Genomic DNA, 24,589 nt, shown 5'->3' with positions numbered 1-24,589 from the left:
GCTCCCATCGGAGCTACGTGTTCTCTGAACTGTCAAGATTGGATCTGATTCTCCACTTGACTGGTGTCAATAAAGGACAAATTGGTTCAATGACAGCGAAATCCCACAGCGAAGACAGAATATGTAGTAACAGTTGAAAAAGTGCTGCTTACAGGATTTGAACCAAGAGGTAAAAAGTTCAGTGAGCTCACTTGTGCTTTGCACATACATCTGCTTGTATTATTCAGATCAGAAAAAGTCTGCACTGTGAATGGCAGTCCAGCCTATAAATGTGCTTGTTACAGGGAGAAAGCACTCCAAGAGAGAAGCCAACAGTCGCATTTAAGATAAATATAATAGGTCTAGTTAGTAGCTGTCACACATCAGCAACGAGCACCTGTTTCAGTTCTTACCCTCAGACATTTCCATAGTGATGCAGCACCACAGTGTAATTCAGAAAAGCCTGGACCTGTTTGCTAAAAAATACTGAGATTCTACACTCCTTCATGTCCAGGGAAACACCTATCAAGCTGACCAGCACCACTGAAACCTTTACATGACACGCTGCAAGGGAGCAGAACTGGAGGAGAAAAGATCCTTTGGGTTGACTGATCTTCTATTTATACATGCATCACAACTCAAAGAAAGTTTTTTATTTACCAGGTCTGATCTCTTCACAGCAGTGGAAACTGCTGCTCAAGTATTTATTTCTTTGCCAATGAGCCTCCTGGACTGTTATGGCTTCTTTTTCAAGTCTGCCCCCAAAACTCCTTCCTATTTAATAAGCACGTCAGGATTTCACTGCACATTACTATGCATGGTGCCTGATCTAAAGGCCAATTCACAGTTGTTGTTGTTAGCATTAACAGAGCTCCTCAGTCAAATGTCTGGCATTCCTTCCAGAAAGGAAGAACCATGAGTAAACATAATTCTCAAAGGGTAGGGCCACTGTATATCTGTGGATGTTGTTATGCAGGGCAAAGTAGGATGAGACAAAGAAACAATCAAAAAGTCTCAGTGGTGGTGAACTTTGGAGGGAATATTTTGACAATTCCAACTTCCTCCTCCATTTTGTTTTTAAAAAGAGAAAAATGCCATCTAATGCCAATACTTCTTTTTCTCTGGCCTGAAATCTCCAACAAACTCATCTGTCAACCACAGGCATCTTTCACAAGTGAGTTTCTTCCCTATCTGTGACCGCTGTTCATCTCTATTGTACTAACTCCCAACTTCTCATACTCCCACCCACGTGTAGTCTGGCAGTGGAAGTCACTCAGAGGAAACAGTTGGCCATGATCAGAGACTTGAAAGCATCACCTACAGTCCCCCAAGGGCAGGCACTCTTAGTTCTTCAACATAATGAAAAACCCAAAGCTGCAAAAAGACCTGCCTTTTTTTTTTTTTTTTTTTTTTTCTTTATCAGTGCTACTGAGTAACTAATGAAACAGCTGTTTGTGCCTGTCCTCCTCCACAGCAAAACACTGGCATCCATTCTGCGCTTCCAGCACATTAAAAGGAGCATGCATCCTGAGACTTAGAAAACATGTCTTCATCAGCCCCTATAAACACTGTCGTAGTCTTTGAATCAGTCAAATATTTGCACCTCCCACCTATCAAGTACTCTGCAAATCAAGTATGTTTCAGACTGTCAGGCAGGTAGACAGACAGATGTTGCCTTCATTTAAAAATAATGAAACATTGCAAGGATGAAAGTTTTGCCCAAGGTAGATGAGTCATTGTCAGAAACAGAGTAAGAAAGCTATATTTCCACCCTAATTGGTCCTTTGGGCCCTGACTAGCAAGCTAGGCTCCAGGCTTTTAGCACTTTTTTTATGCCAGTCTAAATAAAATTTGGCACATTTCTGTTCCTGTTTACTGCACACTGATTTTCCTTTTTAATTAAAGTTATGCAAACCAAACCAAAAAGTTGCTTTAGAAGCAAGAAGATCTCTTGATCAGGTATGTGCACAAAGGTTTTGCAGCATCATTTAAAAGGTACAGTTTGAGCTAGCCCATGATGGAGCTATTTGGAGGAAAAAACAAGAGTTTCCAGAAAGTATTTCTGATATGATCAGAAACTGCCCCGATTGTTTTCAATTTCTGTTTTCATCTGGAAAGCAATGAAAAGAATTAACTATCATCATGCACGAGAACAGATCTGCCGCTGGATGCTACAGAGCAGATACGTCCTCGGATAGCAGTCGTCCTAGACATGCAGCAAACGCTGGTGTTGGGTGATTTAAATTACAGGAGCTCTTCATCTTTTCAAGAGATTTCTCTTTGGTGTAACAGTGTGAAATATCCTGTCAAATATATGAACTAGACTCTAAAGGACAGCTTCTGCCAGAGCTTCTGTTGCAAGGCAAGCCTTATTATGCTGCCCGTCACTCTCTCTACATCTACACCAACAATATCTGCTGAACTGAAACACGCGTTTTAAAAAGATGGTTAGTTTTCTTTTAGACTGCAAACATAAGTGTTTTCTTGGTGCCCTGATCAGTATCCACTTCTCATCTGACAACCTGAAATTTCTGGGGCACCTGATTTGCAAAAGGGTACTAGTATGTTAAAAGAGGAAAAGCACTATTACAAAACAAATACACGACTGTCATTTAAAAACTGAAGAATATCAGATCAATACAGTAAAATCAGCCAGCTGAACTAGAGGAGATAGGGACTACATGCTCAGTCAAAGTCAATCCTTGAGAGGGAAGGGTAAATTTCGACAAAAAGAGGTTCACAGGGAGCATGAAGGGTGATTTTCATCCTAAGAAAACTAGATCTCTCATTATAATTAAACTAGATTCTTAGGAAAGGCTTAGGAAGAGATAAGGAGTTTATACTACAAATGTTACTAGGCTGGAAAGGGAGAAAGAGGGGAGCTAGTAGCAAAAAGGTGTTTGGAAGTTATCAGTACTTACTCTTCATTGGTGTTGTTGCTATAGTTGACATTAAACCTGGCCGAGCGCCAGTGACTGCAGCAAGTTAAATAAAACACATTAAAGAGTGCAAAGACTGTTGGTATTTCATACGCGTGTTTACCGACATGATGGATGAACTTACTCGCTTCTCACCTATGCACTGATAAGATTAGGAAGGTCAGTTCTGACTGCAGCGATAAGCCCCTTTGTGTAACTCTTTCAAGGCACCGGTTTCTTTTCACCACGTGTTTGGCACACACATCTGTGGCCACATCTGATCTCTGAAGCTTGTTCTCAGGCGTAGGAGTGCATGGCAACACGCGCCTCACTATTTTTAGCCCTGTACTCCTCTGGCTCCTATTTTAAGCTTTCTTCAACCCTTTCAAGCCTCCTTCGCAGATGCAGTGTCAAGGCTTGTGGATAACAAACAAGCATACCTACCACGGCAGAATTAAACCTTCATGACAGAACAACTGGGGGTTATTGTCATGTGGCAGTGGTGTAAAACTGAGAAGGAAAGGATGGCAAATTCACTGCTAATCGCCTTATATAGAGGTTTGTTGGCCCAGGATCAATGTTATCCTCTCTAATTACTTTGAATCTGCAGTTGCTACTGATCTAGACATCTGAAAAATCAGACAAGAGTCTGGCTAATTCAACAAAATGTTGTTTTAATCTGTATTTCTAAGGAATAGACCAAGTGAACCGAATAAGACTGTGCTGGACCACAACAAATCAAGGTAACGTGTATCATGCACAGCCATTCAAAGGTTCTTGCTTTGATCTGAATTACTAGCTGAGATTTTAAAACAAATCAACCTATTACTTGCTTAACCTACCAATCTTTAGCTGTGCAAAAAAAATATGAGAGTCTGTGCTTCAAAGCATAATGGCAAAAAAAATTCAACGTTTGTTTGGGCACTTCATTTTCCACTTTTATCTGGAGTTAAATTTAAAATACTGCATAACGTATTCATAAAGCAATAATAATAATTCATCAAGTCAAAAGACTATAAACACATAAAGGTTTCTCTTGCAAGCCTCAGTTGTTTTATTGGAACAATTTTAAGATAAGACTGAACCTGCCTTCTATATCAAAGACGGAGTGTGTGCTAGAGTAAGTTAAGTCAGCAGCCAAAAGATTTTCCCATTTCTGCATCAGAAGCCTTCTGTGACATCAGCAGCTGAACTCCTGAGCAGGCGTAACACAGCAATGACACGTTTTGCACAATCGCTCGTTTGGAGTTTCCAAACACTCGCACATAATGTGCGTAACATTAATGTCCTGAAAATCCACAACTAACAACATCCTAGATTCTTGAGACAGAAATTGCATTCATTCTGAGCAGGGAGGAGTTCAGCAACTTCAAGTTACACAGGTAGCGTATGATAAAATTCCAGTTCTGAGAAACCATTCTGCCTGAAGCAGCATGATCAAAATCCTTTACTTCAAGATCAGTGCCACAGTGCATTTGAGGGGCAAAGAGAAAGTCTGCTGAGGCCATAATACTTTAGTCGTGCGAAGATTCCTGGGCAGCATTAGGCACCCTGTTCATCTCCCAAGCTAAGCTCCTTATGCTCTTCTTAAAATAAAACTTACACCCTAATCACCAAGAAAATACCGTAACCTCAGTTGTCTTCTTTTGAAGTATAAAGACGTCTTCTTACCTGCTTACTCCCCCAGGCTGCTCACGGATACCCAGAAAGGAGCGGATGTTACTTTGCCTGCTGGATACCTCTACAAGCTCTGGCCCTCGGATACGTTCTAGGAAAGAATCAGGTCTTTGGTCTTCATGGTGCAAATGTTTTGTGGCCCATGACCTCACAGATACGACAAATCGTGACAGCCTGCATGGAACAGACATAAAACATTGACTGAACCAGACAAGAACATCAAATGGCTTAAATCATCCCCACAAAGAATAGCCCAGGAGGACTCCTCTCTATTCCACACCTGCCATGAAATTAAACTTGATGGATTAACTGTGTGAACCCAGTCACTTCCCAAAATGTCATACACCACCCTTTGCAGCGGAGTATCTATCTCACACATCAGTTCCTAGGGCACTGTACCAGCACCGCAGGAGCAGCAGACGAATATTCTTGCCAAGTGAGGGCAAACCACGTAGTTGGGGTGGGGCAGTTGACATCTGATAAACTTCTGACATTATTTGATGATAAGGGAATCCTGGACTGACAAAAACACTCACAGGATCACATGTTCAAGGGCTGGTACACACAGTGGAAATAAAAGCTGAATAGTTGGTGAGGGAGGATGGACTCTGAAATAAGGAATTAAAAAATTCAGCCACTCTCCCCATGATCTTAGAAGGTCTCTCTGCAGACATATTAATTGCCTATCACATATAAACCTGCCTACTGCATAGGAAGCACTATTTCCTCTTCTCAAATTTCTAGCAGAGCACTGACATAAGCAAAAAAACATGACAACATCATTTATCATTGTATCATTATTTATCTTTTTCTCTACCCAATAATACACATTACGAATCCTTACAATATTTTCTGTCGAAGTTCAAAAGGAAACATGTTTCTGAAAAACTGAAAATAATGGAGACTGAAATCTACAGAAGTGGTTATATTTATTATTCACACAATATATTCTATTATTTCCTATCAGCAGTCTAGTTTCGACAAAAGTGGTCAGGTTAATTCAGATTTCCCAAACTTGGCCTTGAAAACAGCATAATGAAATCCTAAACAGTGCTTAACTTCTTACGGAGACCAGAGACTCAAGGAAAGCTTTTTATATTCTCTCTGCATCAGCTAATATTACATATGTTCAGAATCCACACGGAGATCGATACAAACAATTTAAATCTTATGGTAAAATACATCTGCCTCTTGATTCCAGTTCTCAAGGGCCCAACTACACCTCCTCACAGAGCTCGCCCAAGTTCTCTTCCTCTGAAATAACAGAAACTACAGGAATAATATCACATATCAGAAATTAGAAAAATATATTTCTAGTTCTTTAGTGCTATACCAAGATGGCACCATATAAATCATCTGCAATTGCCAAAAAGTATGAGAATTCAAAGCCTACCACAAATGCAAAAAGAAAAGCTCCACATAAAAGCCTGAGATTATTTAATATATTCCTAACTCTATTAAAAAAATGCTACATCAAATTAAGCTACAGATTTTTTCTCTTTGCCTGAGCAGAACTCAGCTTTCATAGAAGGAGTAGTATGGAAAACTACTAATATGGATGATCTTACTTACATGAGAAAATAAAGCATTGTGATGAGATCTGTTAGTTAGGGAGTAAACAGATGTTAGCAAATAAGATTGAGAGCCTCTTGACTTGAACAAAGAAATAGAATTTTCTGATTTCTGCCATGCTGTATTATTTTTACGTTTTTGTCCTTTATATCTCAATTTGAGATACTCAGTGCAGTTCATCAAATGGTGTTGATTTAGGTCCTTCAGAATTTACATTCAAGAGGTATGTTATGTTACCATAATATTTAAAATGCTAAGCATTCGTGTTTTTATCACAGGCTTCCTTGTATATTTAGAGCATAAGTAACTGTACACACATGTATAATTCAAACTACCCTGAAAAAGGGTAACGAATAATATAAACAAAGATTAAAAAGGAAGTTCTCAATATGAGTTTATATAATCATGTACTTTATGTTAATACAAAACACACACCTATAAATGTTTTCCACCTAAAACCAACTTCTCACAGAATTCATAATCTACACACAATGGTGTCACTATCTGACAACCAAACAGGGAAATACAAGTTTATTCTCCACTGTCCAAAAGGCTGAAGTGTAAACAACACTCTTTAAATGCCTCTAGTTTTATAATTTTTTTCTTTGCTCTTTGAAATATACTATGCTTAAACTGAGTATGGTCTGTATTGTGTGTAACAACGGTATCTGAAGACAGAGCTCTGTAGTCTCAGATGGAAATACTGAAAGCAGACATAATAAGTTTTTGAAGTTTCACTTCAGGTTTTTGTTTAAATCCCGGTAAAGTAAATGAATTAAGCAAAAGGTTGGCTTCAGTTTTGCTGACTAAGGCTCCCAATCCATTATAAGCATCGCTGAATTCAAAAAACTGAGAGAAACTCTTGCCCTCCCAAACACGAGCCCCTGTCTCCTCCCTTGCCAGAGACATCTATCAGCAAGGGAACAATTATGATGTCTTATTTGACAGGTAACTAACGTGGCATCAGCTATCAGCCAGAAACAAACACTTGTCTATTTCCTTTACAGTCTGGCCTCACTTCATGCATTTCCTCAGCGTTCAATGTATTTTCAGATCTGATCATGTAAATATAATTTACTTTTTTGTATTCAGACTAATTTGTGTGAGCTCATTCAGCATCTCTAGGAGTCTAAGGTTTTTATTAGCAATGAGTAAGCGATGAGTTCAGAATCAAGGTCAAAAGAAGCTTCTGTTACTTTCGTCGACTTTCTTCGGCTGGACTCCATCCATTTTCTTTGGAAAGTGATGGTTCCTCCTACTTTGCCTCCAAATTGTGATCAGTCTCCTTCAACAAGTTAAGTTTAATATTGGACATGGTATTAGTTAGAATGTTACCTTGCCATTGCTCCCCTGCCTGCGAATGAACTCGTCTGGGATTCAGATACATGTCTTCCCTCAGCAGAAATGACTCTCTGCAGTTCTGAAGATGCATCCTCGCACAGTGAATGGGCTCTGCAAAAGCAAATTTTTTTTTTTAGGAATTCCATACAGCCTCCAGCAGACTTCCCTCCACCTGATTCTTTCTACCACTACATCAGGAAACACTGCAGCAAATTGTCCTCTTCCTAGTAATATGCCATACGTTTGCTAAACATAGAGCTAAGACTATATTCCTACTGTTCTGGAGCCAGCCACCATGAAACGAAGTCAGTGGAGGCTCTGCCATCTGTTCCAGCAAGCTCAGAAGCTGATGCCTTACTAGTCAGTACTACTGTGGTGTGCAGGCACACAGTTATGGGAAACATGTTTTCTACCCTAACACCTTCTGTAAGGCATCAGCAGCTTCCCTTCAAGATGGAGTTCATCCCCGGGGGGCTTTAAAGTGACTGCCCGCTGCTTTTTTCAGTGTTTTTTTTTCTCCTAGACATTGTGTTTAACGGTCTGGATTTTCTACCAGTGCAGTTCCTATTTATAACTCAAAGCAAATGCGCATCTCTCTCTTTGCTTTCACTCTTGCTTGGACTGAAGGGGAAAACGCTGATTTTACAGTAGTCAGCCCTGAGCAGCACCACTGCTGTTCCACCCTGCCCGTTGCTGCCAGCTGCACAACCGCAGGCCTGGTGCTGCTGGCGTCAAAACTGAAACTTCACCTGTTGCCCAGCAAAACAGGCTAGAGAGCAGCCCTGAGGTGAGGCACCTCCAACTCCTGCCACGCGTGGCAAACACTGGAGCAGCCCAGTTGCACACAGCTGCAGGCAGCCATCAGAGCGTTAAGCTAGGCCAGTGTCTGCCAGCAACCCTGAGTTCCTGTAAGGCCGCCTATCAGCACCGAAATAATTAGCATTTGAGAAAAATAGGTGCCGTTTTAGCTTCATCCTTCAGTTATGGGAGTTTTGAAATTGACTTCACTGGAACCCGGGCTTTACCAGGGCTCACTCGGGATTTTTCTATAAGACTGCTAGGGTGTTTTGGTTTTCATTCTTCAGTAGTCACTTTTACAAGCCTTTGTCACATTCATTAAGGATCACTTTTTCCTCCCCTTTGTAAGGCAAAGAACTCACGTGAGTCTGTTAATCGGCATGGCCAGGAAAACACTGACTATAATGATACTTGCAGTATCTTCGTAAGAACTGGCAACAGCATTTTGAATGCCCACCAAAGGATAATTAGCAGCTCAGTTTTGTGAGGACTCACAGCTGAGAAACTGACAAACAGAAAATTAAAACTTGATTATTTCTACACAAAGAACCATGCTAAAAAAAAGATAGGTCCTGACAGTCCCAGAATTCTCAACTTGTTAACTGTTTTCTTCTTCTCTTCTAATAAGAAGACACCAACAGACGCTGCTTAGTATTGAAAAACTTTTATAACCTAGTTTATGTTGTGGGTGCTGAGAAAGTTGTGGATGCCAAAGTTAACATGGCTTCTGGGGGAGAATGAGCGAACTCATGGAACAGAAATCCATTACGGATTACCAGATATACAGAGCCCGCACGCAGCTCCAGAAGTCTCCTGAGCTGGATGCTGGGAGAGTATTACAGGAAAGTATGTTGCAGATACTTGCAGTTTACCCGCTTTTTTTTCCTTTTTCCTGGAGCAGCTGCCTACAGACCTGCTGGAGAAAGGATACTGGGCTAGTCGGTCTTTTAGACTGAACTGCTACAGCTGGTTTTAAGTCCTTTTATTCCTTTTTACAGAAAAATATATATTTTGTGTGATCTTAGACAGCAATAAATTCTAATATCGGTACTTCTATTCTTATTTACCAATCATTACTATTTCTGAGCCCTCAAAATACATTTTTAAAAGAAGACAGTGGGAGTTCTTAGAAAATAATTCTAAGCGTTACAATTCAGATGTGAAAATCTATTTTGCAGAAATAACGTCCTGACTTTGAGTGAGTGGTGGGGTTTTGGGTGGCAGGGGAGGGGGCTGCAGTGGTGGCCCCCTGTGAGAAGCTTCTCGAAGCTCCCCCGGAGCCAAGTTGGACCCAGCTCTGCAGCTGCACCTCTGCGAGAACGTATTTAAGAAGGGACGTGGTGACGGGCAGTGGGACTGGTGAGGAGGAGTTGCTGCAGCTGCATGAACACCAAGGTCAGTGGAGGAACGGAGGAAGAAAGGAGGGGGGAGGTGTGCCGGAGCAGAGACCCCCCTGTATCCTGTGGGGAGACGGCAGGGTGGCCCCCCCTGCCACCCAGGGAGATCTGCGGTGGAGCAGACACTGAGTTATGGGCTGTGAGGCATTTCGCCTGGCTGATCAAGGTGTCTGTGCCCAAAGGACGGAAAATCAAAATCATTTTGTGGAAACAGTACTAAAGTGCTTGCATTTCACTTTTACAAATACAGCTTATGTATATCTGCAAGAGGATCAGAAAAAAATACATGAAGGACTCCACCAGGCAAGTCTGATGAAAGAACCTCTCTGATATTACACAGCAATCACAAAAATATTCCATTTCAATTCACACAAATGCAAATCAAAAAGTAAATCTAAAATGAATTCTTCCTTCCATTATTATAACTCCCTATTATAAAACTCATACGCTCATTCCTGACTTTCATCAACCCCGTTCAGATAATGCAAGAGGCCTGTTTGTCAGCTGGCTTTATATTGATGCAGAGGGACAGTTACAGATGGGGCTTTTGATGTAACACCTGCAATGCATGTAGCATAGTTTTTACTTTACTTTCACAGACTGATTTTCATCTGGACTCCATGAGCTTGTTGGGTATCTGCAGCAAAACAGTAACCACTGCCATTACTATCCAAGCATGTTACCCAGTCCAAAATCAAGATGAGAAGAGAATACAGTGTGCCAGGAAACGAGGAGCCCGTTACAAAACAAAAATATCAGTAGGTTATTGCCCCTCTTTGGCTTATGCTGAAAAATATTTTATTTCCACGGGAGTAGCACTGCCACTGTACCTTAGAGAAAACTCACTGACACTGAGGTTTCTGCTTCATGCCTCTTCAGCTCTCTGAACACCAACTTATTCCCATGCTTTCGAGATACCTAGCAGAGTAAGCTCTGGGAAGAGTATTTACATCAGCACCTGGTCTGTACCTGTCCCTTGCCCTGATTTAATGTGGCTCTAAATTTGCACAAATATCTTCAAGAAAACCCTAGAAGACCATTTTCACCTAAGATGCATGCAAATAATCCCAAATTTTCATTTAGTAGTAACTGTTTCGAACTATTGATCACTTAAATAGGAATTGCTGAAGCCCTTTTGAGTAATGACTGTGAGCCAGACTTCAAGGGCAGGATTTGGCAGTGACCAAATTTCTAATATAAACTGAGTGTCTAAATTCCCATTACAGTCAACTGCCATTTACAGCTTGATTCAGTTGCCTCAATATAGGAATCCAGTACCATTTGGAATACCTCTAAGTACTTCATCTGACCTCTCCAGAGCACACACGTCTCGCTTCATATCCACTACCCCCAGCAAAATGTTTCAGATACTCTGTGGTATCTCAAATAGCTTCAGATGCCTATTGTAGGCAACTAAATACTCTTGTAATCGACACAGCCAAACGAGCCTGAAGAGCTGTTTCAGCTTCGGGGTAAGCGGAGCAGCTCCCTCAGCACCACTGACTTAGTACTGACTACCTCTCCACTGATGACAGCAGCAACTTCGACACCTACTCACATAAAGACGCTGAAATCCAGATGTCTACAAGGTGCAGCTGAATCCTAATTCCAACTTTAAGACATCTACTCTGTGTCTAGAAGCTAGAGTGCTGCCTGTCCTATTCGAGCTGTTTCTATACAGAGACCGGATTTTAAAAATGAAGACTCATTTGTTATTTTTTGTATTGTTGATTTCTGTTTTAACAAAATGGACCAACTTTATAGCACACTACACTGTAAGAATATGGCCACATGAATTGCCTACTCCAGCGTAAGTAAGAATGACAGTTTAAAGATCACAAGCAGCTTTCTGTTGACTGTTGCAGTGAATGCTTTTTCTCAATAACACCTCCTTCCACAGCAGAAAAGCACTTAAGCACATCCTTAGCATTAAGCATATATTTAACACCCATTGACTTTAATGAGAACTAAGTAATGTGCTGAATCGCTTTGTTGAACTATAGCCAACAGGAGTTGAAGGAAGATAAAGGCAAAGGAGAAATGGTGCTACTCTAGAAAACCAGAGTTTTTTCCAATGCTTATAGTTGTATGTTTTGCTACAAGACAAAGGACAGCTAAAATTTTGGATGGGTTCTATCTTTTGATACAGACATATTCTAAAAACAATCTGAATTTTAAAAAGTGTATCAGAATTCTTTGAGTGGTATTACTACTAGCAATCACTTCAGCAATCCAAAAACCTTATGTGTGAGATCTCTTTTACAGAGTAAGTTTATATATTTTTGCTCATCTAAGAACTCCTGTAATTAATGCTCCCATGTCTTCCATGGCGTCAGATAACAGCAAACTTCCTTCTACATAAATGCCTCTTAAAGACCATCATCATCATGATAAAGTGCAATTCATATCTCAGTCCCTCTATCTGTCACAAGCAAGTCATTGCCTCTGAAACTGCAGATGACTGCCATGATTTAATACTACATTTAAACCTTCATAAACACGCTCTCACATCCCTACCAGTAATTCCATTCTGTGAGCTGCCAATCAGTGATATTCTCTACAAAAAGGACATTAAAATAAGGAAAGGAAGAGGCTCACTTTGATCTGTGTTTTCCCTGTTTCTGAGATAGCACTGTAAATGGGGACAAAGGGACGCAGCACTTGCAAATCTCCCCAAGGAGACCACGGGTTTAGTATAGCGAAGTCAAACAAGCCATGCTGTGCAGAATAAAAGCCGCTCCATTTTCACTAGTGTAGGTACACCTGCATGACAGCAGGTGTCATGTAAACGCAGCAGAGATTGCAAAAAGGACCGATTCAAAGAGGAGAGGGTTTGCATGCGTGCCAGATGCGAGGGGCACGCAAGCCAAAACTGCGGTAAGGCAGGCAGCCCCACGAGCCCAGCAGCACTCCGCGCTGTGGTCGGGGCACACATTCCAACGGCAAGAGGCACTCGGACCAGCTCCACACAGCGGAGGTGGTTCACCACAACAAGCCAAAAGCAGAACGCTTTTTCCAGCCTGCACAGATGCTGTGGATCATCAGACGCTCTCCTGCAGGCCCAGCAGGGTTTGCCCGGACCAGACAAATGACTGGTGCTGCTAAAACGCCCGTGCAAGCTCACTGGCACGTGTTAAACAGCCACTTCGAAACTGTCGAAACAGAGGAAGGTGAATGCAAAGAAACCGCTACAGTTCCACCGCACAGTGAAAGACTCTGAAAATCCAGTACAAACATGTCGATGTTCTTTATACACTACAAATGTTCCCCATTACAGGAACTAGGCAATTTGCAAAGGATACTTTTTTTAAAAAAAAAACCCCTCCTGAGGCTTTTCACTGCATGGCACTGGAAAGATCCCTTTTTCTCCATCCAGATCCCCCAGACTCTGTGGGAAGCACAGGCCCTGCTATCTGCTTGGTGACAGAAGAAAGAGGTTTCTCTTTCACAACTTGGTGTCATTCCCACTCATGTGAAAATGGGCTTTATTCCTGAGGTAATAGATTCTGGTTTCAAAACTGCGAGCCACTGCTTTCCTGTTGCTGTCTCTTCTGAACTTCAGATATACATCATGAAGTCAATAAAGTGCACTGCCTCCACAATACCATGATATAACACTCCCATCATGCAGAGCTAGAGAAGTGCCACAAATTATGCAGCAATCTGTCCTCTTGACTGTGATGAAAGGAATATATTACCTGATACAGCCATTTTCTATCCTTTCAATATCTTCATCAGTAGTTCTGACAGACAGTCTGTGCATACCAGGGTAGGAGTGCTGGGTGTTGATTTTTGCCATTTTGCTTTACATATCAACATCTAAATGACAGCTGGAACAGAGAAAAAAAAAAAAAAAAAACAACACAATAACACAATATTTTGTGACAGCTGCAAAAGAAATGTGCTCAGTACTTAAAAAGAGTGATTTATTAAAACAGTGTAACAGCAAAAGGCAATTTAAACCATTTGAAGAAGAGCCAGTGATATTTACACACACAATATGATACCCGTTTCTTGATTTATTTGCACTAGAGAGAAAAAAGTGCTAGTAAAAGTGTAACAAAGATAATTCATCATGACCAAAGAAAACGGTTGCATGACACAACACTCTTTTTAGTCTCTGGGCTTTCTGAATGCCTACACTGTCATATCTATTATCCATAGTGCAATTACATTTAAAATCTCATTAAAAGAAAACTACAGTTAGAAAGCCAACCAAAAAAAAGCTACGTAATACATGTGCCAGGACAACCCATTCCACTTTAAGTGGATCCCTTTGTGCTAATTTTATCTATTTTATGATTAAGTTTTTTATTCTGAAAATGCATATTAACCAAGCAGATTATAAATGAAACGTATCCCTCAATATATGCCATGCATTAATTCTATATTATCTAAACTCTGAACTAAACACATACTAGGGGGTTTTTCCACTTATTTCTATATCATTTTTATTATACTGCTTCAAGACAAGCTCTGTGAAGATATGCAGCAGCCCAGCTCCTACAAGATTTAGGAAATTCCTTCCCAGCTTTGGCCTTCAGTGCCTTATCAAACTCATATCACAGCTATCAGTCACCTGCAAAATGGGGTTTTAAGACTCAAGACAAGCGTCTTAAAAATGAGCGACCGCAAGACTTTCAGTGAAAGCTCTGAATTTTGAAATTTTTTTTTTTTTAAGATTTGAAACTTCATTCAGGAACCTTTTTTGGGGGGGATATGACTAGAATGAAATTCTCTTTGGATCATTCAACTACCTCAGACCATCTACTGTCCCTTTTCCACCCGTAATCCTCTGTCTCACTGACCATACAACATTCAGCTTTAGCAGCAAATGAAATATGGATCTTACAGAAACTAACATTCTGCCCCGAATTATTCCTGAAGCAAAGCTCACGACGTCCGTTATGAATCCAGTTTCTTAAAACCAGATACCTGACTTACCCTCCATACAACCTCCAGACAACTAAAGGGAATCATATATAGCTTTAAAAATTATTTAATGTTTCAAAATATAAAATAGATTAACTTAATTTTTTCATCCAGAAATAATTAAATTAGTCTAGAAATAGCCCTTGGGCATCATATAACACCTGAAAATCTGATCAGTATTTCCTATTACTAATTTTGCCTCGGTGCAGGTCAACTGATGTGTAACTGTGTCTCACCTTAAACTGAGCCCTGTGCATACTGGTTAACTTAAGTTTTATTGGAGAAAAACAAACGGGCATTTCTATTACACATTGGTATAAAAAAAATAGAGATCTTTCAACCCGCTCTCAGATTTGAATGTTCACACAGATGAATTAATTCTTAAAGTGCAGATAATTTATGCTAAAAAAATAACTGCATTTAAAAATGTTAACTGGAGCAGTCTCACAAAATGAACAAATTATTTATGTATATGTTAATATATACCCATTATAAATATCAATGAATATTTATTTTAAAATGATTCAGCCTTTGAGAGACAAACGTTGTTATGAATAAATTAACTAGTCAAATGAATAGGTTTCAAAATAGCTATGACGCCAAAAACATCACCTCTCTAGAAAATTTCTTCATAAATCATTTCTTAGTTATAATTACTGCTGCTACTACATACTTTGTAACACAGCATTGGATATATGACGTGCAGTAGTGCTTTCGTGACTGGAACATTTATTTTGCTGTAAGAGTGAGTATTAAGGTAACTCCCATTTCTCATATATTAATTTGAACAGAATGCAAGGTAAGAAGAAAATGTGGTTTTCCTTCTGTTGCTATTGATTTCTTCAAAGTTCAGCTTAGGAAAATCTGCAAAACTAGTCTACAATTTACAGTGTCTCACTGCCCAGGTCCGGAGGCTCGAGGTTACACGGCAGGAGCCTGGGTGTCACAGTTGCTTCATTTAAAAACAAAGCAGCATGCTTCCTGCTGACCAATTGTTACGCACGTACAGAAAGTATAGCGCAATATCGAATTGCTTCTTCCTACTGAGAGTTGCTCTTGCTGCCTATTTCATTTCCTCTGCTTTGAACTATACAAAGTCTCACAAGAGGTAACTTTTAAAAGTGGCATGAGCTTCCTGGATTTTACCACTCTGTATAGACCCTGCTCTCCTTTAAAGCTCAGACAAATCATTTGTTGTTTTTTAAAATCACAATAGAATGCTCTATCACATTGCAGGAGAGGGAGTTGTTCTCACTCTCCCACTGAACCGTGCCATGCATTCCCCAGTACCTCTATTAAGCCCACTTTATTCTAGTTCAAGGTTTTAAAAGCTTGATAGTAGGAAAAGAAGAATGATTCAGAAGAGAAGTAACAGAGCCCTAACTTTTTTCTAAGGCTGTATTTCCAGCACTAACTCAGTACTGTGTTAAAATCCTGACTAGTTCTGCCACCTAACACAATAACGACCCTGCCATTAGTCCTGGTGATTCACAATCAGATTGATGTCTATCCACAGCAGTTCTTAAACAAGGGTCATCTTGTTTATAATCGCCAATAAAATAAATAACTCTGTTAAAACAATGAAAGGATGAGATAATAAAAACCTTCTGAAGTTTAGGGATGATGCAGATAATTCACTACCGACAGTATGTATTATCTCACTGAAAAGACACACTCCTGAACCTGGAGAGCAGCGAACAATGCCTTTCTGTATTTCAGATGTTGTAGGTGTGACGTATGGATTTCTGCATCAGTTTCTGAAAGCTTGGTTGAAAAACATTAAGTACAGTATTTCTTTAAATTTCAAACTGAAATGGCTTCTCCACATGTTATTAATCTCCTGATATTAGATACTACTAGTCTGTAATTAGGCAATACTAATAGTGACTGGAATTAAGATATTTCAAATCTCCTGGAATGGTTTGAGTATGCCAGTGGAGCAGTGAATACAGGAAACAGCTGTACATCTTATTTAGACTTCCAAAAGCTATGCCACTAAAGAAACAAAACAAGTAATAGGATATGAAACCAAACACTGTTTTGGATTAAAAACTAGCTTCTTGGAAGACATAAAACAAGATTGGGATTAAATGGTCACCTTCACCACTGCAAGACTTTAAGAACAATATTCTTCATGGTTCCATAGGGAAACCTCTCATGAATGATGCTGATGAAAACAAGGAAAAGGGAGACATGAAGATCTCGGGAGAGCAAAAAGTACTAGGGGCAGGAGCAACAAGAAGAGTGCAAGGAAATTCAGGGTGACCCACATCAACTAGGTCAATTTCTCAATTTGACAGCCAGTGCCATGCAGCTAGGCAAATGGAAATCAACGACTACAGGTGAAAAGCGAGGAAACTCCTGCCTTATATGCTTCCAAATGTACCGTGTGCTCTCAGGAGGGGAACCTGAACGCTATGTATGTACGGTTCAGTGCAACGCCCTGCTCAGTGCAGGGCAGGCTTGCCGACACAATAGCTAACAATGCATACATGGACAGTGCTAATGGCACACAGAACACTGAAAGTGCTCCGTGAGACAACCATGCGGACTGACCTGGGACACTACTAGTCCTTCTCTTAAACTGAAAGATATTGCAGAATAAAAGCATGGCAAGAATAACTAAGGATGTAGAAAAGGGAGAGAAATAAAGGGGGTGCTTGCTCACCTTAGAAAGGCAAAGATTAAGCAGCTATAAAAGAAAAATATGTAAGGAAAATCGGAGCTCATTTCAGAGCCCTTACAATGATTTCAGCTGTAAAATCCAAATTCAATATACAGTGTGGTCTGAACTCTTATCCTGCACTAAACTAGAGGTAAGGAGGAGGGAATAATTTCATAGAAATACAATCCTACTATTAAGCAGTAAAATACATTAATATATTTTTTGGAAGGAGGTGGGGAGAGTGGACGAAAGTTCATTACTATATTGTGCCATGCAGGCCCAGCTGTGGTAGAGAGAGACAGAACACAGAACTGGTAGAAATAAATAATAAAACAAATAAATAAAAAATTTTCAAATTGAGTACAGCACAGGTGGTGAGACCTCCTGAATGATTTGGCCCTGCATGAAGCACATAAAATTCTGACAAATTACTGGCAGTCTGATAAAGGAGAAATACCTGTTCCTTCCAGGCCTCCAAGATTCCTAACGACAAACGTGTTTAACAGCCTAGGGAGAAGATCAGCATTTCAAAACTGGATGCAAAATCTGGCAAGCGAGTGGCTGGGGAGCAGCTCAGAACAAGCAGGGAGCTATCAGGAGTCAGCCCGCAGGAAAACGCCGCCGCGGCGTCAGACTCCTCAAACACCTTGTGCAGGGCCACAGAGAGAGACAGCTCCAGCCAGCTGGCACCCGCCACCCCGAAAACGCCACTGAAGGCTGGCGCTTACACGGCCGCTTCAAGCAGTGAGCAGAGCTCAGCTGGGTGTTCACAAACATGGTTGTTAGCAGTGTGGTGGGTGGCCTTGGCTGGCTGCCGCTCTTTCACTGCCCCTCCTCAGCGGTCCAGGGGGAGAAAGTAAGACGAGAAAGCTCGTGGGTCGAGACAAGGACAGGAAGACCACTTACCAGTTATCATCCCAGGCAAAATGGAATTGAATTGGGAAAAATCAATTTCCTTTATTACCAGTTAAATAGACTGATGAGAAACAAAGACAAAAATACCTTCCCCTCTTTTTCCCCCTAGATTCAACTTCACTCCTACATTCCCAACTCCTCCACCCCAACCAGCAGCACGGGGGGTTGCAGTCAGTCCATCGTGCCTCCTCCCTGTCACTCCTTCCTCCCCACACCATTCCCCTGCTCCACTGTGGGTCCTTCCCACGGGCTGCATTCATGCAGGAGAACCCCACTCCACTCTGGGTCCTTCCCACGGGCTGCGGTCCTGCAGGAGAACCCTGCTCCACTGTGGGTCCTTCCCACGGGCTGCAGTCCTGCAGGAGAACCCTGCTCCACTCTGGGTCCTTCCCACGGGCTGCAGTCCTGCAGAACCCTGCTCCACTCTGGGTCCTTCCCACGGGCTGCAGTCCTGCAGGAGAACCCTGCTCCACTCTGGGTCCTTCCCACGGGCTGCAGTCCTGCAGGAGAACCCTGCTCCACTGTGGGTCCTTCCCACGGGCTGCAGTCCTGCAGAACCCTGCTCCACTGTGGGTCCTTCCCACGGGCTGCGGTCCTGCAGGAGAACCCTGCTCCACTCTGGGTCCTTCCCACGGGCTGCAGTCCTGCAGAACCCTGCTCCACTGTGGGTCCTTCCCACGGGCTGCAGTCCTGCAGGAGAACCCTGCTCCACTCTGGGTCCTTCCCACGGGCTGCAGTCCTGCAGGAGAACCCTGCTCCACTCTGGGTCCTTCCCACGGGCTGCGGTCCTGCAGGAGAACCCTGCTCCACTGTGGGTCCTCCGTGGGCCACGGTTCCTGGCAGGAGAACCTGTTCCTGTGTGAGCTCCTCTCCACTGGCTGTCGTTTCCTTCAGGAAATAGCTACGTGCTCCACCGTTGGGTCCTCCACAGTGGATTCCTGCTCCAGCACGGTCCTCTCCGTGGGCTGCAGGGGAATCCCTGCTCGGGTGCCTGGAACACCACCTCCCCTCCTTCTTCTCTGATCTTGGTGTCTGCAGAGCTGTTTCTCACACTTTTTTTTTTTTTCCTTCCCTCACTCCTCACACACTGCCTGGGTGGTGTTTTGCCCTTTCTTAAACATGGTTTCTCAGAGGTGCCACTGGTGTCACTCGGCCATGCCCCGTGGTGGGTCTGTGGGCGCTGTCTGGGAGCGGCTGTCCCCGGCGTGGGGCAGCCCCTGCAGCCCCCCTGCCAGCACCTGGGCACCTGCACCCAATGCAAGTAGCTATCTGCCTTTTATAAAATCTGTTTTCCTTGAAGAACACTCTCTGCTCTCAGTATTTAAAGCTAGTAATTACGCTGAGGGTAAAACTCAATTATCCAAAGGCTGACAAGTCTGATAAATCCAAGTTAGGCACTTAAAACAGGTATTTAGCTCACAAGTGATTTAACAAGACAGACAGACAGACAGATAGATAGTCCTCTGAGCCTGAATCTAGTTATCCAGTTTTAGGCAACCAAATTGGGGAACAGGATCCTTAAAGTGTCCTTGTAATTTTTAATTTCCCAGAACTAAGTGGAAGTCATCTTTAAGCACACCAAGTCAAACTATGGAAGACAAAAACTGCCTCAGGTTGAAGAATTTTCCAGTGTCAGACAGCAAAACAAAACTTATCTGAAACAATTCTAGCTCTTGAAAGATTGACATCTTTACCAATGACTTAAGCAAAATTTTAACATGCTTTCTCCCTTAGCATTTCTTTCTTTGTTACCAATTGTACTAACCTGAAAGAGATGAATAATAATTCCACACTCAAGAATATTGCTTTTCAGTGACTAAATCATTGAAACTAGAGCTAAATGAGAAAGATGCATTACCTTACTAAAAATATAACGTATTATACATTAGTGACAGCTCTCCCTACTCCAAATGCAAATAGTTCATGCGCTCTTTAATCCTCTTTCTTTTGGATTCAATAGCAAGTGATGTTTTTTGTCACTATTTTATATGTACTGTCTGGCATAAAAGACCTGTTTTATCAAAACAGCCAGTTGTTTGACAACAGATGGAATTTCAAGTAATGTATGAGAACTTCAGATCCACATAAGCATTTCCTAAATTTTAAAATCACGTTCTAATTATCTCTTTATAACATTAAAAACTTAGAACTAGAGGTATGAAGGCTGCAGTATCTAAATTTTAGGAGCTGTACCATCCAGTGGGTTTCCTACAGAAGGCATGCAGAAAATCGGGTACCCAGGAATAAGGCACTGAGAAGGAAACTACACATGCTAGCCAGTACGAATTGGCTGAAACTAACACAGGAGACTGAAAATAACTGGGTGTCTAACTGCAGGCCAAAAGGAGGTGGTACTCAGTTCACAGCCATAAACCCCCCCTTTCTATTCACCCATTTGCAGCAAACTGCACTGTGCTTAGGAGCTGCACCTCGAAAACAAGAAACTTCTCAAGTCTGCTTCAAATTAAGCAAGCCAAAACCGGTTTTCCCCCTCCCTCCGGAGCCTCCTACCAGTAGCCTGTGGGATACACTTGCACGTGCCTTCTCACGGGTCTGAATGCTCTGAGAACACACACCAGAGCGACAAGAATGCCTGTTTTCAGCACCCACTGCAGCCTGGACACCGTCAAGGCCTCTGCGCAGCTTGGTGGCCCAGGCTTCAGACTATTTTGCACATGCTCAGTAGCTAAAAAACCCCAACACACGGACACACATTTAAATATTACAAATTATACCAAATTTAGGAAGTTGCTGGCTATCGGATGAGCCACCAAAATGAACTTTGTAGCCTGCCAAACATCTGTGAAAGAAGTCTGAATTACTACAGTCTCTCTCTCAAGAGCACTGAGTTCACATTTGGGCTACTCCAGCAGTTCCCCTTCAGGGCAGTATATGTTAACTCACCCAAACTTAATTCAAAAGTGTTAACCAAACAAATATTAATACTTCTGATATGAAGTAAACATAGTTGTTTATCATGTAATGATGGTAGATCAAGCTGTTTATACCACCACTTAATATTCCCAAGGCTTATTTATTTAGATTAGAAGAACTACAGGTGGAAAATATGGCAGAATTCAAAGGACAGCTTTTCAAGATGAAATATGTATCACCGTCACAAAGTAAAAGATGACTTTACATATGATTTTATAATGGATCTTATGTATTCGTGTAGTTGGTAATACACTGCTGTTCTTGAGGCTTTCAACAACATTTTACTTATTGCTATGGAAGCAGTGATAAGCTGCATAGGATCACCTACAACATTTTAGTTCAAACACATTCCAAATCCTCACGCAGCCTCTCAGGTTCAACCCTGGCAAGACTTTGGAATTTATTTTGGGATCTGACCTCCACCTACACCATCCTTGTTACACCACTTTGTAATAGTTGTAGTTCAGCTGTATGTTACGTACCTTGTGTACGTTATGTGTGACAGTCTGCAGTTCCAATGTATCAACCAGTACAGGCAACAAATGGACTTCTAAGACTGGACACTGAATCTTTAGGCAACTATGTTATTTGAAGACATGGTGCAACTTTTTTCTTCAATAATTTGGAGGTTTGTAAATTAACCTGCAGATTTAACTTACATTTAATGCCAGTAACTATGGCACAATGTCATGGAAATCAGCTTTGTACAGAGACTACTGGATGAAGCCCAAGTGGTTGAAAAAATAGTAAGCAGGCTGCACCACCTTAACCTCATGAATCATTATGCATAACAGTTTAAATCAATAATTCTTAAATCCTGTGACTCTTTTAAAAGTACACTTTTAAAATTTTATTACTCTCTGCCACATTATATTGCATTTTCCACAGTCTGGGGGCACCAATATCTGTTGAAACGCACGTAATTTATATTCATAGCCTAGTAACCTCAGTACTAAAGATCTGTCAAACAAATACAGTACCTCTCACGGGTACTCTGGGGTGTGCATAACACTCCACATTCATATATGCATAATTTATAGTTTTAGAATGAAATGCATATGATTATCCTTGATTGATTTGACGGTTCAGTCCCTGGCACCCTGTAGTAGCAAAATAATCTTTAAAATAAATTGAAGTATTTGGACCGAGTTTCCCTTCTATATCGACAAATTATTACTAATACAGTTCCATTTCCTAAGATTTACTAAATTTTCTTGCAGGCTACTTTCTATGAATGTATTAATTTTTAGACTGGAAACTGTTCAGGAGAAACTAGCTGTGTATATTGAACATAACATCGCAAATTAAAACACAGTAAATTACAAATTACAGTTGACTGGACAACCAATTCACATCATGTTGTTTCTGTCACTAGTACGGGTTAACATGACGCAGGTATCCATGTTTCTATACAGCAAATAAGCTCTGTGCAAGGCTTCTGTAACCACTGTCTAAAATTTACCAGCTCTGCCAGTATCTCTGTCAGTGCATTCATTTGTCAAGGAAACTCTTAAAAGTGAACATAACAAGGGCATGAATACAGCTAAAACACAGCAGGTTTACATTTCTGAACAAGCACCTATAAAATCTACGTGTACATGTGTGTGCATGCACACACGTGAATGTTACCCGCTCAGATTCACTCCCTGCCCACTTTAGGTGAACTACCACAGCCACCCCATTTGCCTAGGGAAGGAAAACACAGGAGGGAATTTGTGTCACGTTCCACGCACAGTAGCAAGGCATTCTACCGAAGAGGATTTAAGAGATGCTAATGAAAAGAGAAGGCAACAGTGGGGAAGGCTGCAGGATAACGTGCTGGAGGGAAGTGACAGAGCTTGGGTGTCAAATGGGACGACAACGGCAGGGATGCACAGAGGTGTGCAGATGGCAAAGCAGAGGGATGCTGACATGGATGGATGGTGTGTAATTTTTTGAAGCTTATGTGCTCTTGCCTCAAGTCGTTCCCTACTTGTTTACCACGATTACCCTTGCTGCTCAGACATCCTGACAGTTCTGTTATCATCTGCACCTTGTATTTTTCTAATCAGATGATTTTACCATGCATACTCAAAGAAAACAACAAAAAATATCAGAGAAAAAAAGTAACTGTGCCAAGTGAAGGCAAAGTTATGCTATTTAAAAAACTATAACATCTTAAACTACAATTTTGTTAGTAGTAACAGTGAAAACTACAGATTGTAAACACAACAGTCCTCTTACTACTTGCTTTGCATGTAACAACTCTGAATCTGGAAAATAAAATATAGTAAAAAATATCCACTACTAACCAGTACCAACATTTACATTTAACATCATTTACTCAGAGATTTAAAGTAACCTTCATGCCATTTTTCCTTGTCTTCTTTTGGCTTTTTCCTCTTTGCAAGTGAGTGGACCATGCATTAGAGAAAGACTGATTACAGTCATTGTATTTTGCACGTTCTTAGGTACACTCTGGCCAGGTTTACACTGGCCAAGTTTTGCAAAAGATGTTGTATTGCTAAAAACAAGGTCAGTGTAGCGGGAGGACCAGGAATCACAGGGAAGAGATTTCCTCTCGCTGCGCATGTAGCATTTGCCAGCACGTTCTTTACACAGGGTTTGACACCTCCTGCTCGTACCAGAGGGACCGGAGAGCAGGGAAGTTAGTGCCATGCGGATCAAAGAGGCAAAGCTAAGCACGGGGCCATTCCCCTCGGCCTCGCTTCTGCAGGGATTTATGTCCCGAATACAATTTAGCCGTGGATACACGGATCTCTGTGTCGATTAGTCAAATCAATACTTTTAAAACAAAAAAAAAAAAAAAAAAAAAAAAAAAAAGAGAGAGAGCCTGTGAGTTGCGTTTCCACTTCAAGCTCCCGAGTTAAGGCTGAGAACTGCGCTCAGGCGCGGGACGCGGTCCCGCTCTCCCGGGCGTTACAGAACGGCAGCGTGACTGCCCGACTCACCCCTCCGCAGCATCCGAACTCGGGAACTCGCCTCCGGGGCCGTCATCCTCGAGCATCACCGGCGGCAGCGCTGCCTTTCCGCGGCGCGGGCTCGGCCCGGACCCCCCGGCCCGGGGGGGGAGCGGGGCCGGCTCCCAGCCGCAGCCCGCACGCCTAAGCCCGGCTCAGCGGGGAAAGCCGCTCGGGGGGGCTTTGCGGTGCTGTTAAGCTCTCGGAGAGGATCAAGACGCCAAAGCAGCCCCGGCGGCACCTTTCTTGCCACGCCGAGGACAGCCGGGAGCGCGGGGCGGGGCGGGGCGGGGCGGGGCGGGGCGGGGCGGGGCGGGGCAGGGGCGGGGCGGGGCGGGGCGGGGCGGGGCCGCCGGCCGGAGCCAGGGCCGGCAGCCCCGCCGTCCGTCCCCGCAGAAAGCGGCGCGACCCTGCGAGGCGGCTCCCCGGGGCCTGCGGGGCGGGGCTGCGCCCGGGCCGGGGCTCATCCCCCGCCTCGCTGCCGGGCGGGGCGCGGGTGGG

The 24,589-nt window shown here is 42.3% G+C and overlaps 1 protein-coding gene across 3 annotated transcripts in view; it reads right to left on the bottom strand.

Moving 5' to 3' along the window:
* Window positions 1-24,330, bottom strand: part of CNGA3 (cyclic nucleotide gated channel subunit alpha 3) — a 44,764-nt gene extending 20,434 nt beyond the window's left edge. The window contains exons 1-4 of one of the 3 annotated variants that reach the window (XM_042789018.1): window positions 24,080-24,330; window positions 13,381-13,512; window positions 7,482-7,598; window positions 4,569-4,748 (exon numbers count right to left, since the gene is read on the bottom strand). In XM_042789018.1, the coding sequence (XP_042644952.1) occupies window positions 4,569-4,748; window positions 7,482-7,598; window positions 13,381-13,481 (398 nt within the window). In that variant the 5' untranslated portion in view covers window positions 13,482-13,512; window positions 24,080-24,330. The remainder of the gene's footprint in view (window positions 1-4,568; window positions 4,749-7,481; window positions 7,599-13,380; window positions 13,513-24,079) is intronic. The other 2 variants (XM_042789019.1, XM_042789020.1) reach the window with 2 other exon arrangements.
* Window positions 24,331-24,589: the final 259 nt, after the last annotated feature.

The sequence above is a fragment of the Tyto alba genome, unplaced genomic scaffold, assembly GCF_018691265.1.
Source record: "Tyto alba isolate M040663 unplaced genomic scaffold, T.alba_DEE_v4.0 Super-Scaffold_14, whole genome shotgun sequence".
Lineage (NCBI taxonomy): Eukaryota > Metazoa > Chordata > Aves > Strigiformes > Tytonidae > Tyto > Tyto alba.
The sequence above is the reverse complement of the archived record's forward strand: the minus strand, read 5'-3'. Positions and strand labels throughout refer to the sequence as shown.